Genomic DNA, 19695 nt, shown 5'->3' on the forward strand with positions numbered 1-19695 from the left:
TTTAGATGTTGAAGAAGTCATTTTTCCGACCAGACGTGTCAAGAATGTTAAGTGCCTCCAACCGGTGCATAAATGCCAGCGACTTAATAAAAAGCTTCATAAAACTTCGAAACCAGGCAAGATCTAAAGGTCAAAATAAATTCCGCTACAATCATCCTTATTATTATGAGTTCCTATATGAGTTTTATTGATAATTCTATTATAGTGCATAGAATTATAATATAATATTTTATGTATTACTAGAGAAAAAAATTGCCCGTGGGTTATTTATCATAGATTATTCTACATCACGGCTATTATGAAACCGACGAAAAGAAAAATTATCCCGTGCCGCAAAATAAACATGATTACTAATCGGTAAAAAAACATATAAACCGATGTTCAGGCCAATGAACATGCTAAAAGAACATATAGAATATCAAAGTCTGCCATAAAAACATTCGAAATAAACACGAGATGCCTAAATCAAGAATCAACTGAACGAAAAGTTATGTAGTTTTTTGTTTAAATATTTTGAGATGATGAAGACGTCGAAGAGACGTAAAAATGTCGTAAAAGTTGGCAATAAAAAGCGTAATTAAGAGTCTTCCAGTTTTGTCAAACAGGCTCATCGAGAGGCTAAAGCTCGGCAGCTCCATGGCAGGTGTATGATGACTTAGCCAAGTTCACACAAGTCGGTAATTTGACGAATGTTAGAAGTTTCGGGCTAAATATGTCAAAGGTAAGTTTAAATAACATGTGTATATTATTTATCGGTTGTAAGCTAGTTGAACAAAAAGTAATAGAGCTGTATTATTGTATGTATCTAGACTACAGATCAAATTCCAGATCGTAAAATGTAGCATTCCTTCTTCATTAATTAGAAATATTATTATACAATTATAAATAAATACCAGAACTTGAGCAATCTGACATCATGGCCAGTAGCGTGAAGTGCCATTAGATCAGATTGAAAAATAATTGAAGCTAAACCGCATATTTATTTCAACGTCTCTATTTGGAAAAATATACATAGGCAAGTGAGCGTTCAAAAAGTCAACAACTACAAATCGTCTCGAAATTCATTCGTCACTACAAAAAGAAATTTTGATATTTTATTCAGTTTTTTTTTCTAGGAAAGATTGTTACTCGCCTTCAAAATAAACAATTTAGTCCATCAAATTGCCAGAGTAGTTGACGACAAGGGGAAAAAACATGCCTAAAAGAGTAGGCAAAAATCACAGACTGAAAACCTGCAAAATCATGAATTTAATTATATCTAATTAAAACCGCGGCGATTATTCGGGGTTGCCTGAAGACGAATTAGTTTTGAATTAACACATCCACGCCAGTTGATTTAGTCAATTTAATCAAACCAAATCAGCGCTGCCGTTAAATCACGGCTTTGTCTAGCAACAAAATCAAGCCCAGCTTTAGAATGCACGCAGATATAGGAGCAGCTGCCGGACCTCAAAACTTTCTTCCGAGCAAGTTATTTAGGTTGTGTTATGATGTTTATGATGACCAAAATTTCATCACTCAATGCGCCTTTCAACTTGATAATGAATGATTGATACATTTGAAACGTTGTTAAAAAAATAAAAATGTTCCTCGGTACGCTATTGGAACAAATTTTGACACCCAATACTAATGTTGTGTAATTATGATTGCACATTTTTTAAATATCCATGTTGTATTATTAACGATTATTTTAAGTATCATCTGTCTGAAACTAATTATTCATTGAATCTTCACAGCTCCCACGACCTATCATTTGAGGCTTCATAATTGCTCAAAGTCGATTAATTTTTAATTGATTTTTTTCAATTTAGCATTCTTCAACAAAACGACATTGACCCTAACAAAATTTAAAGTCACCCCAGCTTCTGGTAATTCAAATCAGAAGCTGCCGCGTCTGTAAATTTTCACTGGGGAGAGTTTGATCTTCTTACTATTAATAATTTGCTATTGGGTGGAAAATAAGATACCTTGAAAATAATTTAAATTGTGAGACAATATTAGCAAGTTTCAATGCATTATTTAACGCACATTCCCAGGTCGAGTAAGAAACTAAACTCGAAGGAAAAATATTGTATTATATTTCAGGACTAATTCGGAAGTGTCACTGTTTCCGCAAAAAGGCATTGGGTGCTCAGGAAGCAGCACATTTTCGGTAAGTATTACATCTGCTTTAAAGAAGTTCTCACCTACCTGCGCGCAAATGTAAATTGGAGCAAGTAACTCTCCTTGAGCTCCGCGGCTTCGCACCAAAAATTTACATTTCTTCTGAAATTATTGAAAGAAAAGTTCATTTTGCTTTGCCACGCTCGAGTTTGCTTGCTCTACAAGTAGAATAGAAGCGTTTATTTCAAGCATATATTCTTAAGGGTAAAATTAAGGACCCTCGGGTGATACAACATTTACTTGTTTATGTTTGCCCTGTTAAATTTTTTGTTGTTTGCCTTGGATTAAAATATTAATAACAAACTGAATGGAAAATAATGTTACATCAGTTCCAATATACATCAATCAAAATGAATAATTTCGTAATTATACTACCAAGAAATACTCGTTGACTGCGAAAAAATTTGCAATACTAACGGACAGCTTCCCTAAAAATCTATAAAATCCAATTTTTAGTCATGATGCCTGGCAAAAATATGTATCAGTGCTACATGCAAAAAAACATCACTATTCGGACAATATGACTCAAGCAATTTTCTGAGTGAACACTATAAAACAGTTTTAAAGTTAGATAATTCGAGTTTAATTAGACAAATTCGGTATTTGCTGCACTGAACGCTTGCACTATCAGCAATTCGCTCCATAGAATAATAGTTGCATTTCGATCAGATATTCTTGGCTGAATAACAGACAGAGATAGAACGCTGCATGGAAATCTTCGACGCAGGATTCATTTAACTTCACAAATGGAGGTGAACCGAGAAAGAGAAGTGCCGAGTCATCGCCCCAAGTTCAGGGCTAATACGTTAAATATTTGAGCGAGTCCGAGACACACCCTGAACCTATACACTGAAACTAAAAATACATAACACGCTATTTACACCACCCACTAACATACACACCGCCCCAGCATAATATACATACACACACACACACACACAACACACACACACACACACACACGTATATTTCTATACAAAAGTCTACACTCGAGGTCTGTAGCATGCAAGTAATTGTACACTGATCGCTCTTGTGAAGGGCTGTGATATTTAAATTGAAGTTAATTGGCTAAGATACTTTTCTAATCAACGTAGCCAACTTTGGTGGTTAATTTAATGAATATTGAACTCGTACAACTTGCCCTTCAATCCTCACTGAAGTTGAGAAAATTAATATCGAGAATGAATAATAATTTAATTTAGAAGATTGATTCAGAAAATTAATATTGAGAATAATGCAGGATCGATTTCCATACGAACGAGAACTATTGAATTGACCAGACAATTTCTCAGGAGAAACTGCAAGTCATGTGGGACGCTCTACTATCAAAACAGACCCGAAATATTGAAGAGTATGTAGAATTATCTTGCTCTATTATCCCCGACTACTTCTTTTACTATTATTCTTAGTTTATTTGCCAATAGAATACAGATTAGATCATTGGATTGTATTAAATCTTAAAAAACACCGTTTTTCATATTATGCGCGAAAAGATTAAATTATTCTAAATTATTATCCCCCATTATTTCTTGATTATTCTTGATTAACACTTTAACTGAGTGGATCAAGCAGTAGACAATTTCGAAAGGCATGGATTCTTTTTTGAATTAATTTCATATTGGATAAGCTAAGGAAGCCATGGAAAATACACACAAGGTTTAGACCAGGGGCCATACTTTCAAAACGCGCTAAGTGAACGTAAGTACTTACACTCTATTTTCTTGTCCTTGATTGGTGGATTTTGCTTGAAAGGCCGTCAATGATTGGCTGATGAACTTACGACGATCTCTTAACTTTTTTGAAAGTATAGGACCAGGTAATTCTAATTTCGTCCATAGGTAAAAGCAAGCCATGGCGGGAGTGAGCGTCGCAGTCAACATGGGGCGCTTTACTATTTTTCTTCGGTCATCGGAGCCTCGCAGACAAATATTGGGACAAGAAATGCCTTATAAGAAATGGAATCGAGTGCTGGCAAGTCCAGGGTCCAGTGGACGTCGATTCGATCTGGACGTCTTCGTGCATTTCGTAAATATTTTGAGCGTTTTATTGGCGGCCAATCATCGTCCGACGATACTTGACCGAAATACAAGCTTAAAATTATACTGCGAGTATAGGAATTCATCTAGTAAGAAGACAGGCGCTTTAAGGTTTGGTGAAAGTTAGCAAACGTAGCCTAGGGTCGCTAAAAATCTCGTATTTTCCTTCGTGGAGCGTTGTACAAAGATGTGCAGAATTTATAGCCATTATCTCAAATTTCATTAAGAATGTAACAAAATTTGCATCATGCAGAACATGGGATCCAATTCATTCAACTGTAACTAACAGTAATTCTTTTTTTTTTATCTCAGTCTAAATTCGAAATGGATACTTTAAATTTTTAATCCTCACTGGTTATACGTATATTTAGTATTATAATAAAATAATTTTCGTGATCGAAGAATAACAATACAATGGGGAAAATGAATAAAACTCTCTCAAGATCTTCACCGGAGAGCGGTATGGGGACGTTGGAAATGCTCATAAAGTGACAAAATTCAAGATTGCAGAGGTCGAGTACGAAAGCACGTAGCTTCTGAAGCGAATTGTACTGTATTGTACTGAACTGAACATAACTGTACTGAACTATACTAAACAAAACAGTGCTGTATTGTACTGTCTTGAACTAAACTAAACTGAATTGTGCTGTATTGTACTAAACTGTACTGAACTAAAAACTGAAATGTGCTGTACTGTACTTAACTTTACTAAACTAACTGAACTGTGATGTATTGTACTGTGCTGTACTGAACTAAACTGAATTGTGCTGTACTTCACTGAACTAAACTGAATTTTGTTTTATTGTACTGAACAGTACTGAACTATACTGTACAGTACACAGATACAGTAACTGAAAAACACTTGGAGTGCGCAACGGTATGTTTCTGTTTCGGTGCATCAATAACAAAATATTCGTTGAGTGGAAACATCAGAGCACTGTCAAGACCTGCAAATAACTTTAAAATCATAAAATAGAAAAATTGCGCTTATTTAATTATTTCTCTTAAGTTGTTAACAAAATATCACTAGGAGAACACTTAAAACCTCTTCAGTACTAAACTCTACTCGCATCGAGGACCGATTAAATCTCTACCTATTATTTACGACCATTAAAACAAATTCTTAAGATTGTCTTGAATGTACACGAAAGAATCATTTGCATCTCGATATGATGAAGTGAAGAAAAGCTCTATAATTTCTAGTGCTGCGCGCCACTCCTCTTGTACGGTGCAGGCTTTCTTCGAGACGCAACCGATATTATCTCTTTAAATTATACACAAATAAAGTAACGCCTGCGAACATTTCTATAGGAGCCAAGCAATTACTTCGATATCTATCACACCGTTCACATGACTGCCATTCTATAAAGTAGGGATATTTATCGGCTGTATTGAAACTTTCAGTGCTTCATGTTGTATCCTCATAGAGGAATTTTGCTGTTGTTATCGTCACCACCCAGTTAGAGCGAATATTTTTTATTTTATTTTGTAGAATATTTTGGCCATTGTTGTGCAGGAGAGTTGACAAGCAGGCATTTATTTTTCATATCTCTGAAGTAATAACATGCGAGAGTTGAAGCCCTGTACTTAGATAGCGCTTATTTACGATACGAAGCGCTTATGTACGAAGTATATATTTTTATCGTAGCATTCATTGTTGATATCAACCATTATTGTATAAAGAACGATAGAATATTTTCCCGCGCCTTGGGGTTATGCTATTATTATGAAGGCAGTTACATTTGCATTGATGAGAACCAATTTTATTGCTAAGGAATGATTTATTAGAACTTCATTCCGGTGAACTTTTGTGTTATATAAGTGAATAATGAAAACTTTGAAGTAGCAAACAAAGAAATGAGTTCTCGTAGAGCAAGGGTTTTTTCTTCCATTCCAAAAATGGTCCAAATAATTAAAAGACTTGAACCATTTCCATCAAACTAAGACATGACCTCTTGAAACTTAATGAAAGAGAGCGCCCTAGCTTATACTTGAATATAATTTTATGTTGACGTATACGATTAATACATCGATGGTGTTTTGAACCAAGCAATCATCTAGTGCTAACAAGTCAGTTTATTATTGCCTTAAATTGATCACGATCACGAATACACGGAATTAAATACGTCGTAGTTCTCGAGTGAATTTGTACCCAAAATTTGTACCCACAGTATAAAAAATTTCCTTACAAAAATCATCTCTATTTAATATCAGGATCTTGATCAGCAGCGATCATATTTACCTGAATCACACATTATAAATTACGAAAACTCTTAATTTGAATGAATATAAAATTGACAGCTCATTAGAGTGGAAATACCACGTTAGAAAAAAACATAAAATGAGAGTAAATAATTTAATGCTAAACTATACGCCTATAAACCTTAAACGTCCAGGAGAAAAGAGATAGATTTTTTTTATACCAGGCCGAGACGCTGTTCTCTACGCCTCAGTTTGCCTGAAGGTAAATGCAAAGCCGAGGTGAGAATTTCGTTAGAGTTTACGAACAATATGCATTTTGCTACACATGAGTGGATCGCTATTAATAATGGAATATATTGTGTCAGATTGTTGGAAAAAATACTTGTTATCGAAGACGGAACTTGTCGTAACATGGACGAGTTTAATGTTTCTCATCTGTAAGCCTCGGCAGGTCTAAAATTTACCGAAGCTTCTATCACAAGCCGCACAAAAACCAAACAAGATCAGCTGCCAATGTGCCCAAAAAATACCGCCCAATATATCGGTTATATTGAAGCCTCTACATTATTTGAATATTAGAGACATAAATTATTCCATAGACGTCCATTTATAATGCAAGCTTCGAGATAACGCCTAATAATCTTCTTGATATTTAAAAACTTGCCGCGACTGGGGCTTGCGAAGTCCTGATTATAAAGGAATGCAAATGACTTACAGTTTAGAGTGACATAACCGATTTTTTATTTGAAGACTGTAAAACGTTCCTAAGTTAGAGGTATTATATCAGATTATAAATTTGCGTAGACTTGAAAGGGTTGAAAGATAAAATAACTTGAGATTTTCGAACACTTTAGAATTATGGAATTTGAAAGTCTAAAGAGATTATTCACATAAATTAATAATTTTTGTTAATAAATATTTCAATTATTTCATTTTAATACATTCGGACTCGTGAATCGAAGCAGATTTGTTTCTCAAAAAAATTTAAATTAATTCAAAAGCACAAGCCACAAATAATACATTAATTTCTAAATGATGCATAATTTTACCTTGTTATAATAATAATACCTTATCAAATAATAATAATAGAAGGAAAACAACTTATACTGGAATGTAAAACGATAACAATTAGGAATGATCGAGATTTAGAAAGTTTAATTTTCCAAAATTTACACGACTTAACATTTAAATAATATACAGTATCCATAATAGCTCCTGGCTGCTACTGCTCCAAAGCTGGCAGAAATACACTTTGTCATGGCATCCTAAAAAAATCATTAAAGAAAAACTGCAATTGTGTAAAGTTTATCCTAGAACATGCGAACATAAAATTGCAGGGGAAAAATAATATGATGAACAACTTGTATTAGAATTTGTCGTCCGGCGTAAAATTAAAGTACATTTTTGTTACTGGAAAAAAGAATTTTTAACATGCACAACGATTTAATAATATATATAATACATTAGCACATAAAATAGAATAATTTCTATTGGGGTATATTAACTTTTCTGAAGGAAAGCCAGCGCAAAAGGTTGGCGAACGAAGAAACTTAGCCGTTCATTCCATTTGTGCAAGATCTCTTGCGAGTATAAATTAAGTATAGCCTGCAAGATTAACATGTAAAGTAAACGTTCTATATGTTAATGCAAGCTCTAATGCGAAGATTTCGATGAGGAACCAGTTAGTTCTCATACTGCGGGCTGGTTATGCGCTTTTTTATGGAGCTTTATGGGTTTTTCCTATGGTTTATGACAGTGCGCACTAGGGACTCTCGTTGATTTAAACGTTGCTTTTTATGATATTTTTTCGGTAATGCTAATTGAAATGCGTTCGACGCAGCGCATGGCTCTCTGGGAACCCAAGGCTGGAGCCCGCACGATTTAAATCAGGAAATACAACAAGGAAACTTTTTTTTCCTGGAAACAAACAGGTACCAAAATAAATTATTATAGGTACAAATATAAATTGTTATGAGTAACAAAATAAATTATTCTGAGTACCAAATTAGATTATTTTGAGTACAAAAATAAATTATTCTGAGGACCGAAATAAATTATTCTGAGTACATAAAATAAATTATTATGAGTACCAAAATAAATTATTCTTAGTACCAAATTAATTATTTTGAGTACTAAAGTAAATTATTCTGAGATATTCGCGACTTCGGAAGGTTGTAATATAATAAGTTGTAAAATAAATTGCAATACATCGGATCAAATTAGAAGTCACTTCGTAAAATTACCTATTACTGCAAGGAGAAGGGTCTACGTGTTTATTATTCCTACCAGACTTTAAAATTAGTTATCCGAGAATATAAACTATTCTATTAATCAAATTAAGCGGTAATAAAACGCCAATAAAATCAGTTATCGCTTAAAACTTTCTGTTAAGCTAATAACTCAAATTTAGGCGTTTAAGCTTTGAAGTAATTTTACATCATTTATCTAATCTAATTTCACGTGCTAATGCATAAATAGAACAAATACAACAAAAGAAGAATACAATACTTTGACATTTTCAAGCTTATAACTAAGCGAAGTAAGGCAAGTCTCATGCTGGACGATGAACCCATCAATGGGTCTCATAAGCAGACATTGTACACTGACTGTACCATTGACAGTTAAGCGACGCTTTTTGTTGAACCAAGTTAGTTAGATATTCCAGGCACTGAATATTAAACTTTCAAATCAAAGGCAGAAAAACATTTTAATAATGTGCGTGCGCAATCCCGTCAATGAGGGTTAAAAAATATATTTATATTTATCTGGTCGAAGGTAATGACTATAATTGAAGACAATTCATAAACTGGAATATGCAACCGAATAAGATGAAAAACAAATGCATTTAATATCAATTGCCAGAGTGAGAATGAGTTGAGAATTAAGATCGATTATCGTTTAGGGGTAGATGTAAATTAGTCATGTTCATAGTAATTAAATTTGTCTCAACCTTAAAATTAAAATAAGTAATAAGAAAATTTGACAAAGCCAAAAAATTCTAATTCAATAACATCACTAGTTAATGCATTCTCTCACAGAAAAATGAAGGTTAATTAATGAGTACAATAATTCAAGTAATTCAGAGTAATATCATTCATGATACTCATATTACCATCAGGACATGAGTGGCGACAAACTTATATGCATAAAGCCAACCAGAAAAGAACATATGAAAATGATCAATAAGAAGGTATTATATTGGGAGGGGCGCCATGAACTAATGAAATATTCACATCCGTAACAGGTGGGAATAGGGAAAAGTTTACGATGAATGTAAATGGTTCAAGTTTATATGCGGTGTTAGGTTTAAAAGTTGACATGACCACATGCGCACTGCAGCGTGCATATAACAAACATAGAATATGTATCTGAAATAAAATAATGAAATAATTTGATTCTTAAATCGATATATTTTGTATAATTTTACTTGCGTATATTTATTACGGTATACGTTTTAACGAAACACGTTCGAATAGAGGGCTATTCCTTAATATTCTATAAATATATTAATATATATTTACTCGAGCTGCGGATCTCGAGAAGGCTAAGCCTTCAGTGCCCATCAATTGCAATAACAAACTCAATTAAGATATTGCACACTTCAGATGAATAATAATAAACCATGATGATTATTAAAATATTGTTCATGAGTGATATCTTACCACAGATAAGAAATAACCAACCCCTTAAATTGAAGACTCGCCATAGATAAGTATCAATCATCCCTAGATTCGCAATAACCGTCCATACAAACTAATAACCTACCCTATCTAGAGAATTACACTACACCGACTTATATCGAGGTAAAGTACAGTCGCAAGTGGAAGTGACCACGCGGTTCTAATGTTTGCGGACAAACTGAAGTATTTGTAGGACATTGTACGGCCATACAGTCTCACACAACAGTCTTGTTTACATCTCACAAATATACAAGAGCTCGGCCCAAGCGCCGGCCGGTTTTTATGTCTATTTAACATTTTATAAATATTTAGTCGGTGCGAGTCTTGCTGTTCATTTTATGGTCGAGAGAGAGTAAGGAGTGGTGGAGAAAAAGGGAGAGCGGAGTGGTATAGAGACAGGGAGTAAGGAGTATAGTGGAGAGAGGGAGAGTGAAGTGTTAGAGAGAGGGAGAGTAAAGTGGTGAAGAGAGGAAGAGTGGAGTTTTGGAGAGGGAGAATGGAGTGGTGGAGAAAAGAAGAGTGTGGTGGTGGAGCAAGGGAGAGTGGAGTTTTGGAGAAAAGGAGATTGGAGTTGTAGGATGAGAAAGGTAGAGGGAAGCAGAGGGATTTTGAGGGGAGTAGAGGGTGTTAGAGGGAGGCAGTGCACACTACCAACTTCAATGATCTCTTAATTATGTCGGTAATGTAACAAACATTGCAGCGTAAATCCTGCTCATCGTTGACGTTCTCACTGCAGCTAATGTCAACGATATGTTTCCTTAATGCGCGTCACGCGATGTCGCTAGCTTTCACTATCTATTATAAACGGCATGCAAATAATCAACCTCAGTTTACATTAATATTATTTGAGTAATTTCCAGGTTCGCAGGAAATTTGTTGATCTGATGCCAATTGGGTGCCAAATAAATACGAGAATATTTTTTAAACAAATAACTTCGTTTTACTGGCTGCTAATAACAGCTTGCTAACGAAAAACCGCCTATAATTTAAAAAAAAAAATATAACTCAGTACTCACTGCAGTGAGTGACAGCGCATTTTCTCGTCGACGAAAACATTAAGTCACGGACGGACGGACAGACAGACGGACGGACAGACGGACAGACGGACATGGCGAGCACAATAGTGCATTTTTTTCATAAATGAGAAAATGCGCTAAAAAGGAAGCGTCTGTTGATTTTCGCGTGGCCGGTATTGTGCCTCACAACAGCGCAGCGGCAAACAAAATAGATGCTTCGTAATCACGGCGACCGCAGCAGTCCTCCGGCTGATATATGCCCGAGAACCTGGAATTATATGAGTTATATATTATATAACCACTTAACGGGATTACTAGTGATATACTAGTGGTCAATAAATATTGATGTTCTTGTAAGATTCCGAGTTCAGATGATAACATTAGTCATTTTTGTTAGTAATCAGCATGCCACTAGAATGGCCAATCTTAGACATAAGTTGCGTAACGATATTTTGCGTTAAAATATTGCAATAGAAGTCCGATTATAATGTATCCGAATCAAATTCATCAAAGGAATTGACTTTTTAATGCAATTAAAAAATTATTTTAATTTTAAACATTCTTAATTAATCTGAACCTAGGAAATTTGCAATCCTAATAAATTAAGGAATCACAGTCGTTTTATGAAGGATGATGGGACTATCCAGCAAAAGTTAGCCATATAATATAATTTAAGTAAGTTGGCCATATAAGTTAGCCATATAATATGACTGGATTATATAATCCAGTCAAAATTTCCTGTTAAGAATTTTGCATCAAACCTCAAAAAATATAACTCAGTACTCACAGCAGTGAGTGACAGAGAGCACATTTGCTCGTCGACGAAAACTTGAGGTCACGGACGGACGGACGGACGGACGGACAGACAGACGGACATGGCGAGCACAATAGTGCATTTTTTCCATAAATGAGAAAATGCGCTAAAAAGCAGCAGAGGAGGAAAAGCAAGGCTTGACAGACGTACACTGCTAATGAATGATCAATTGTCCGCCGATCTCGACTTATCATATCAATAAACGAGAAAGAAAAACATCTATCGAGCGTCCTTAAAAGTTAAGTCAATATACACCATCAGAGAGATAAGAGTTGAGTAACATGTCACATGACTCATGAGCAATATGAGTGTTGGTGTGTAAGTAAGGGACATTAGAATACACATAAAGGTTTTACGACCGTGCATTAAGGATGCCTGTATTTAAATTACTGCTATGACTCTCGTACATCATATATATGAGAGCGTTGAATGTAATAACTAAATCGACCGAGGTTTAATTGCGATGAAATGAAGAAAATAATTTAATTTTCTGGTTAAATTTGGAGTTTTTTTTATGATCGGCTCTTAATTAGAATTATCAAGTGCCAAAATTTGCCTCTAGACAACCAACCAGTTGATAATACGGAGCGAATTAAGTTTCACGAGAAACTAATCGATACGAATTTTTCGTTACTTATACGAAAGAGTTAGTTATAAGCTAACAAATATCTGCTGCTGGACATAAGGATCTATTAATATAATAGTGATAAGAACATTTATCTAACCCCCCCCCCAGCTGAAAAATAATAAATATTTCAGTGATAGTATTGCTTTATTAACAGATAGGTAGGCTTAATTGATTGAAATTACGCAAGCTGAATATGATTAACTCGTTAATTACAAAGGAATTTAATTATTTGGTGCGAGCGCCTAGGAAATATACAAAAATAAAGTAGAAGAAGTCCAGCGCGCGAAGCGCGAGTGGCGAGTGCGCGTGTGTACTACATAATACACATAATACACGTACACAAAATACACGTACACGTACACAAAATACACGTACACGTACACATAATACACGTACATGTACACAAAATACACGTACATGTACACATAATACACGTACATGTACACAAAATACACGTACACAAAATACACGTACATGCACACATAATACACGTACATGTACACACAGCACTGATGACTTCTCCATACTTCGCTTGCCCGCGTGGCTCTAGCGCGACTTGTACATGATCTATGAGATTCTAAATACACGAGCGCGGATCTCGAGAATACTTAACAAAATACGCTCGGTGTCGTCAAAACGTAGGAGTGAATATCACAAACTTTGCGGACCATTCGGACTAGAAAAACAAATGTTCCGGGCGAATATTTCTATATACATTAATTACGAGAATAATTCGATTATTAACAAGATTTTAGCAGAAAATAGAGTAAATTATTAAGTAGAAAAACTTGTTTGGTGAGCCTGCTATTGAAAGGTGAAAATAAGCATGTAATTCCATCAAATAGTTAGAGTAATAAATTCAATCAAAACAATTATTAACCACAAAATTTCTCCAAACAATTATTTCGACTTTAAAAATTTAATTGAACCCGTTAATAGGCTTATAATAAAAATAATTCACGATTTTCGAAACGATCCTTCAAAAAGAGTATGAACTTACGGACAGAATAAATAGAAGATAGTAATGAGCAGCAAGATCTTGAATATGCGTAAAAGTGAAAACTGACGGATAGAAAAAGAAGGATGGCAACGAGCAAGAGAATAAGCATAAAGGAAGGGGCAGATCTGTACGATTCATGGAGGTAGCAAAGAAGCAATTTGAGCAGAAAGAGGAGATGAATTCTTAAGCAGGCAAGTATATATCTAATGTAAACACGCGTCAAGAGGCGTGTTTACAGACGGCACGACACGTAAACAAACTCGCAAGGAGCCGGTATGGAGCCAGAACCGGGCCGGAGCCGTTTGGGAGCCGAGTCGGAAAGGGGAATGTATTTTGAATGAAGCTGAAATGGCCATAGCGCGAGACACGCGGGAGCCTCAGGCGTAGTCTAGTATGTCTGTCGCTATTTTGCTGACAAAAAAAAAAACATGCTCGATCAAATAACAACATTTTTTGGTTTGAGGTGTGAATATCAAGCTATTTGCAACAATGAATATATTAGCAAAGATTCAGGACAGAAAATGACGATTGATAAATATATGTCTGCATATGTACTATAAATTATAATTTCAAACTAGCCGTTAAGCGCTTTATCTATACCATAGCGAGTTTATGAGCTGTTAAAGGGTCTCCTTAAATTACACGTTTTAATATCAAATCGCATGAAAATTTTCATTACATATACAGTGAATGAACGTCAAATATTATAGAATCTAATGAACATTCACTTTCACGAGAATCATTGAAGTGTAGCGTCAAAATAAAACAAAAAGTATTTCTCAACATGAAAATAAAGTGTAATAATTATCATAATTAAGGTATTGATCGTAAGATTCACTTAGGGAGCCTTGTCAGATGTAAGAATAAATTCACGAGGCTATGCTTACCTAAAACCTTTGGTTTGTATGTTTTCCTAAGCATGGAGTGTGTATGTTATTTGCGATATTTGTATTATTTGTAACATTTCAAGATTGCTGTGTGTTTGGCAGATCTCGCTTGTGTATTTGTGTAGCGTCGACGCCACCAGCCTGTGTTTATTCCACGAGAAAAAAAGTAAAAGAACAAGAAAAAATAAAGTAGACGGAGAAATTATTAAGCAAAATAATACAATAACGGAAATTAAGAAACGAGTGATGAGTAGAGAAAACAAAATTTGGAATCAAACACATTATTTAAATTATACAAAATGATAGATTAATATGAAATGCAATTAATTTTATAGCTAACGATAAAAATTTTAAATACGCAATCTAAGAAATAGCGAAGTAAAAAAATCTATTCTTCATATAGATTTTTTATTGCGGACTTAAAAACTGCGGACTGACCGAAGAAGATCGTTTTAAAAGAAGAATGGAGTAAAAAAAATGTGAAGTAAAAATGCATAATCTTTGAGCTCCCGGCAGGTAATGGTGTGAGGTCAAGATCTATTCACCAAGTGACTTTGAATGATCTAATGAAACCAATGCAAATTGTATGGACAGGAACGAACAAAAGTAAGTGACATGGGTTCCCGTGGCCGGGTTGTGAGAAAGAGATAGAGGAGCCAGGAGGCTCTATTACTGAAGAAACTACCAGGCAATGTTCAATATAAAGCGTAGCAGTGATACGGGAAGATGAATGAACTATTGATACTGTCAGGGATTTACTCATAAGTAAAACCGTAACAAATAATTTCCACGACAGGAAAATACAATATATCTTCATTGTATGAAAAGAAGATTGGAATAAAATAATAGGTGAAATTGATGAACTTGTTTACGAAACAGGTGTGCGTGAAACCGAAGCTAAAATCAGGAAATTTTTTTAATAAACCTATTGCATTATGCAGAAATACAAAACAAAACCTAATTCGTTCCAGTGGACCATGATTAACATGAGTGGAGCGCGTGCCAGTGACAAAGTTTCATTAGCTTATTTTCCTTCACCATAGTTAATTAAATCAGCTAGCGAACATCTATAGGACAATAAATAATGAGCATTAGTCACACTTAGTGTTATTGTTTGCTTGCGATATGCAAAGCTCGAAGAATGGAGAACTCCTGAAAAGTTTTATTAATAAATAGAGACATAAAATTTTTAACAAACTATAAACAATAAAGCAGACACTAAACACGAGACTAAACATTTCCGCTAAATTCATACTGAATTATTGCAATATCTTTTTTCGATTAAAAAATTTTGGGTTCGGGTATAGAATGAAAAAAAACATTATCAATGGACCAAATTTTCTCAAATCTTCAATTTGCCGCCGATCTAAACTAAGTTAGTTGGATTAAGAATTAATTAAAAAAACGTAATTTAAAAACCGTATATAATTCAACTATACAAAGTACTTTGCAACAAACGAATTTTTCATGAAATATAAGCAATTTGAAAGGATAACAATGAGCAGTTAAATCGCTCTCATTGTTAAAGAAACAAAATTTCCAGCTCGAAGAAAAAGAATTCCAGCTCGTTATTAACCTTTCCCGTGGCTCCCTAGATAAAGGACCACACCATTAACGAAAAAATAACAGAGGAAAAGTGTTTCCAAAGTAAACGACGTCTCTGGACCTTTTTTGGTCTGAATGGCAGAGGTGGAAAGAAGCTGTGATTTTAATTGGGCATCCGTTTAGGGCAAGACTGGCCAGGTCAGCCGTATTATAATAAGGCGACCTTGCGGTCAAATTGAGTCAACTGCAGTCCAGGAGAGCCGCCAAAATTGTAAACAAGCGACGTATGGAATTTAAGGTACACAAATTAAGAATTTATCAAAATTTAAGAACTTATTTAATTAGGAATTTATCAAAATTGACTTTCGCGAAACATCATTACATAATTTCAGAATATATCCGAAACAGAAGTAAACCTATATGCTAAGGTGAGAGCAGTTATCGGTGATTCATTGTTATTACAAGAGTGTTCCTGAACTAATACTGTTCTAAAAACCTAAAAAAATATATTGTGAAATAATATTTCAATCTACGCGCTCACGCAAGGGTATTTTCTCTAACATAAGAATTGTGACGATAGATTTCTTCCATGGCCGGCTTATAAAAAGAAGGTATATATATATATATAGCAGTGGAATTTAATGGGAGTAAAACTGAACTCGGATCAACAGCTCGACATTTCAAGGGTCATGATACTACAATAATTGCATAAATATTATAACGTTCTATTTATTTATTAAAAAATAAGAAACATGTGTATTATAAAATTTTTATGGAAAACTCCAACGAATTGTTGCTCACCAGGCTGCAAACTGCGGATACGAAATAAGAAAGAACGAAAATAAATCCCCCGATTTTCGCCTCTTTTCACTATATAAACATGGTTAGGATGAACTTTAAGCACCGCCAAAAACAAGTGGTCGGCCTACTAAATTTTAGGCGGACAGTTCTTCCATTTCATTTGCCAGCGCCTTAAAATTTAACCGCCACATCGACCTTTCTGTCTCAGGGCAGCTAACCTTTATGGCTTGGGGAATAAATGCAAGTCTCTTAACTATTCCTTACATCAAGTCAAATTGTTTTGAAAAGACCTACATGTAGCGATTATAAAGCTCTACATGAAGACAAAGTGCATTATACTAGTTTGCAAGTTAAAAATTTTGAGAAAAGCCCACATCGAATCGAAAAGCTTTATAAAGGAAGGCATGACTTGAATGAAACTTCTAATTTTTTTTGCTAGAAAGTTACGAAAAATGAAAAGCGCGATAGGTACGTTGTATCGTGCCAATACTATAATTATAATGTAATATTTCATTTACGTCATTCTTTCCACATTTCCATGCATCACAATAAGGGCGTGGTATACACCGAGCTATTTCCCGAAGACAATACTTCATAGTCGAGTTTAATTTAATGAAGTTGCGTTAAAAATAAGGGTCATCATTAAAATATATACTATACTTTGATTTAATTAGGTGTTGATAACGTACTCAGTAATATTTCAACAGTTATAATATTGAAAAAAGAACAGCCAGAAATTATTAGCGACTGGTATAAAAAATTAGATTTCAACTTTACCAAATCTAAAATCGAATGCTGGATCAACGGCTGATTGAAGGCCTTTGAGTGGCCACTCTCATCACGTCTATAACTTTTCATTGGAATTGGAGGGGCAAGAATAATTTATTTTTAGGTTAAAATACCCACGCAAGTCATGGCAGTCTATAGATATAAGAATAATAGAATGTACGGCTATGTTTTGAAAGACATGAAAAAGCTCTCATTTGCACCATGCCGATTGAGCCAAAGCTCTGTCTTTTTTTACTATGTAAATCTCATTTTTGTCGAGTTTTGCCCAGTGCAAATCTGCTGAGAATTGACAGATGACTTGCACTTTCGAGCCGCTAGCTAAATTTCTACGACTGATTAAAATTGACGAGCACGATTGAAGGATTTTTGTGGAGGCTATTGAATCCCGCTTCAAAGATTTGATCCAACATGAAGATAAATGAAGTCGAGTGACTATTAGATTCTATTAAGAGAAATGCTTCGTCGCATTCCCATCGATTTTAGTGACGCTGAAATATTCATAGCAATTTAAGAAGCCATGATGTCTAGAAAATATATATTCAACGTGTACATAATTAGGAAAATGTCACTACGACACATATTACACTCTTAATAACTGCTCCCATTTGACCTTCCAGACCCATAACCTTATATAGTAAGAAAATAGGGAAGTTTAATATATTTAACGCGGAGAAAAAAAAGAAAGCTTCTGAAATGAAGTTCGATTAAATAAGCGAGAGAAATGTCTTGATACTGATAACAGATAAGATTAAAAATAACTATCGCGCTATCGAGAGCTTGAGAAAACCGATTATTCAATGAAAATAATGAATAATGTGATTATGAGTAACGTTATTATGAAAAACGTGATTATGAATAACTGAATTCTTGGCTTGAAACAACATTTTCAGGACCACGATGAACTGAGGTATACAAATAAAGTTTTCAATAAATTGCTTAGGTTATTTCTTATCTAAATTATAAATAAATAAAAAATATATTTCAAAGCATGTTGCACGTTCTTCAGGAAACTGCCCGCTGAATCAAGTGTAAACGCAACAAATTTCCCAGGAAACAGTGCTAGAAAATGTGCACAGATTCTACAAATAATTAACATGCAGAACAAAATGCACCATGCAAGGCTGGATACTCACCATCCGACAACGTAAATTTTGTTACTTGGGTCAACATCAAAGCATTACTTCACTAATTAACTTTAAATTATTGTATTGTTAGAATTTCAACATCGTTTATCAGGCAAAAAGAAAGATGCAACTTAATGAGCATTGCAATTCACGACTAAATGAATACATAAGTACAATTAAAATTTCAGCCTGCAATTACAATGTACAATTGCAATTAATAAGTACAATTACAATTTTAGATTTTAATATTTTAAACACTCAAATTTAGTCAAAATGGACATTATTTTGGCTCAAAATTAAGAGAAAATAATGCCCTTTTCAAGTAAATTGACTATGTATTTTTAATTTAGAATTTCAATTCAATATTCCAAATATTGAATTAAATTCTAATTCAATATTCCAAATATTAAATTAATTTCTAATTCAATATTCCAAATATTGAATTAAATTCCAATTCAATATTCCAAATATTGAACTTAAATCCAATTCAATATTCCAAATATTGAATTCAATTCCAATTCAATATTCCAAATAATAAATTGGAATTCTATTTGATGCTTGTTAACAGCATGCAAACAATATTAACGTGCAGAAAGGGTTTATACGAGAAGCAATCAACGTTCAACGGCAACAAATAATGTGTAGTAAATACCATATCGGGCAGCTCTCGGCGTCTCTGAGGGAAAAGAAAAAAGTACATTTAGAAATAAAACAAAAATAAAATTTGGTGTGAACAGTTGATGGGAAATTGGAATAAGTGCAGTGACACAAACGTGAAACACCAACAATTTATCAACCCTGCGGCGCACGTGGATTTATAATTTAGATTAACCATGTTTATGTTAAAACTCGATATTAAAAATTATACTGTGGCAACCTCATTGCGAAATAATATAATATCCAGAAAATATTGTTCAGGATTTGTTTCTGTTCAAAAATCCCAGTCGGGATACTTATTGTACGCCAAGGAGATAAATTGAAAGCTAACAATTGTGGAACGAGGTTGTACA

General features: G+C 34.2%; 1 protein-coding gene across 3 annotated transcripts in view; it reads right to left on the reverse strand.

Annotated features, from left to right (window-relative positions):
* Nucleotides 1-19695, reverse strand: part of LOC108681192 (protein bric-a-brac 1) — a 222293-nt gene that overhangs the window by 100639 nt on the left and 101959 nt on the right. For 2 of the 3 annotated variants that reach the window (XM_018170197.2, XM_047881071.1), the window contains exon 2: nucleotides 19338-19361. The exons of the other annotated variant lie outside the window; for it this stretch is intronic. In XM_018170197.2, the coding sequence (XP_018025686.2) occupies nucleotides 19338-19361 (24 nt within the window). The remainder of the gene's footprint in view (nucleotides 1-19337; nucleotides 19362-19695) is intronic. 3 annotated transcript variants of the gene reach the window in all.

Source organism: Hyalella azteca, unplaced genomic scaffold (assembly GCF_000764305.2).
Source record: "Hyalella azteca isolate HAZT.00-mixed unplaced genomic scaffold, Hazt_2.0.2 contig6969, whole genome shotgun sequence".
Lineage (NCBI taxonomy): Eukaryota > Metazoa > Arthropoda > Malacostraca > Amphipoda > Hyalellidae > Hyalella > Hyalella azteca.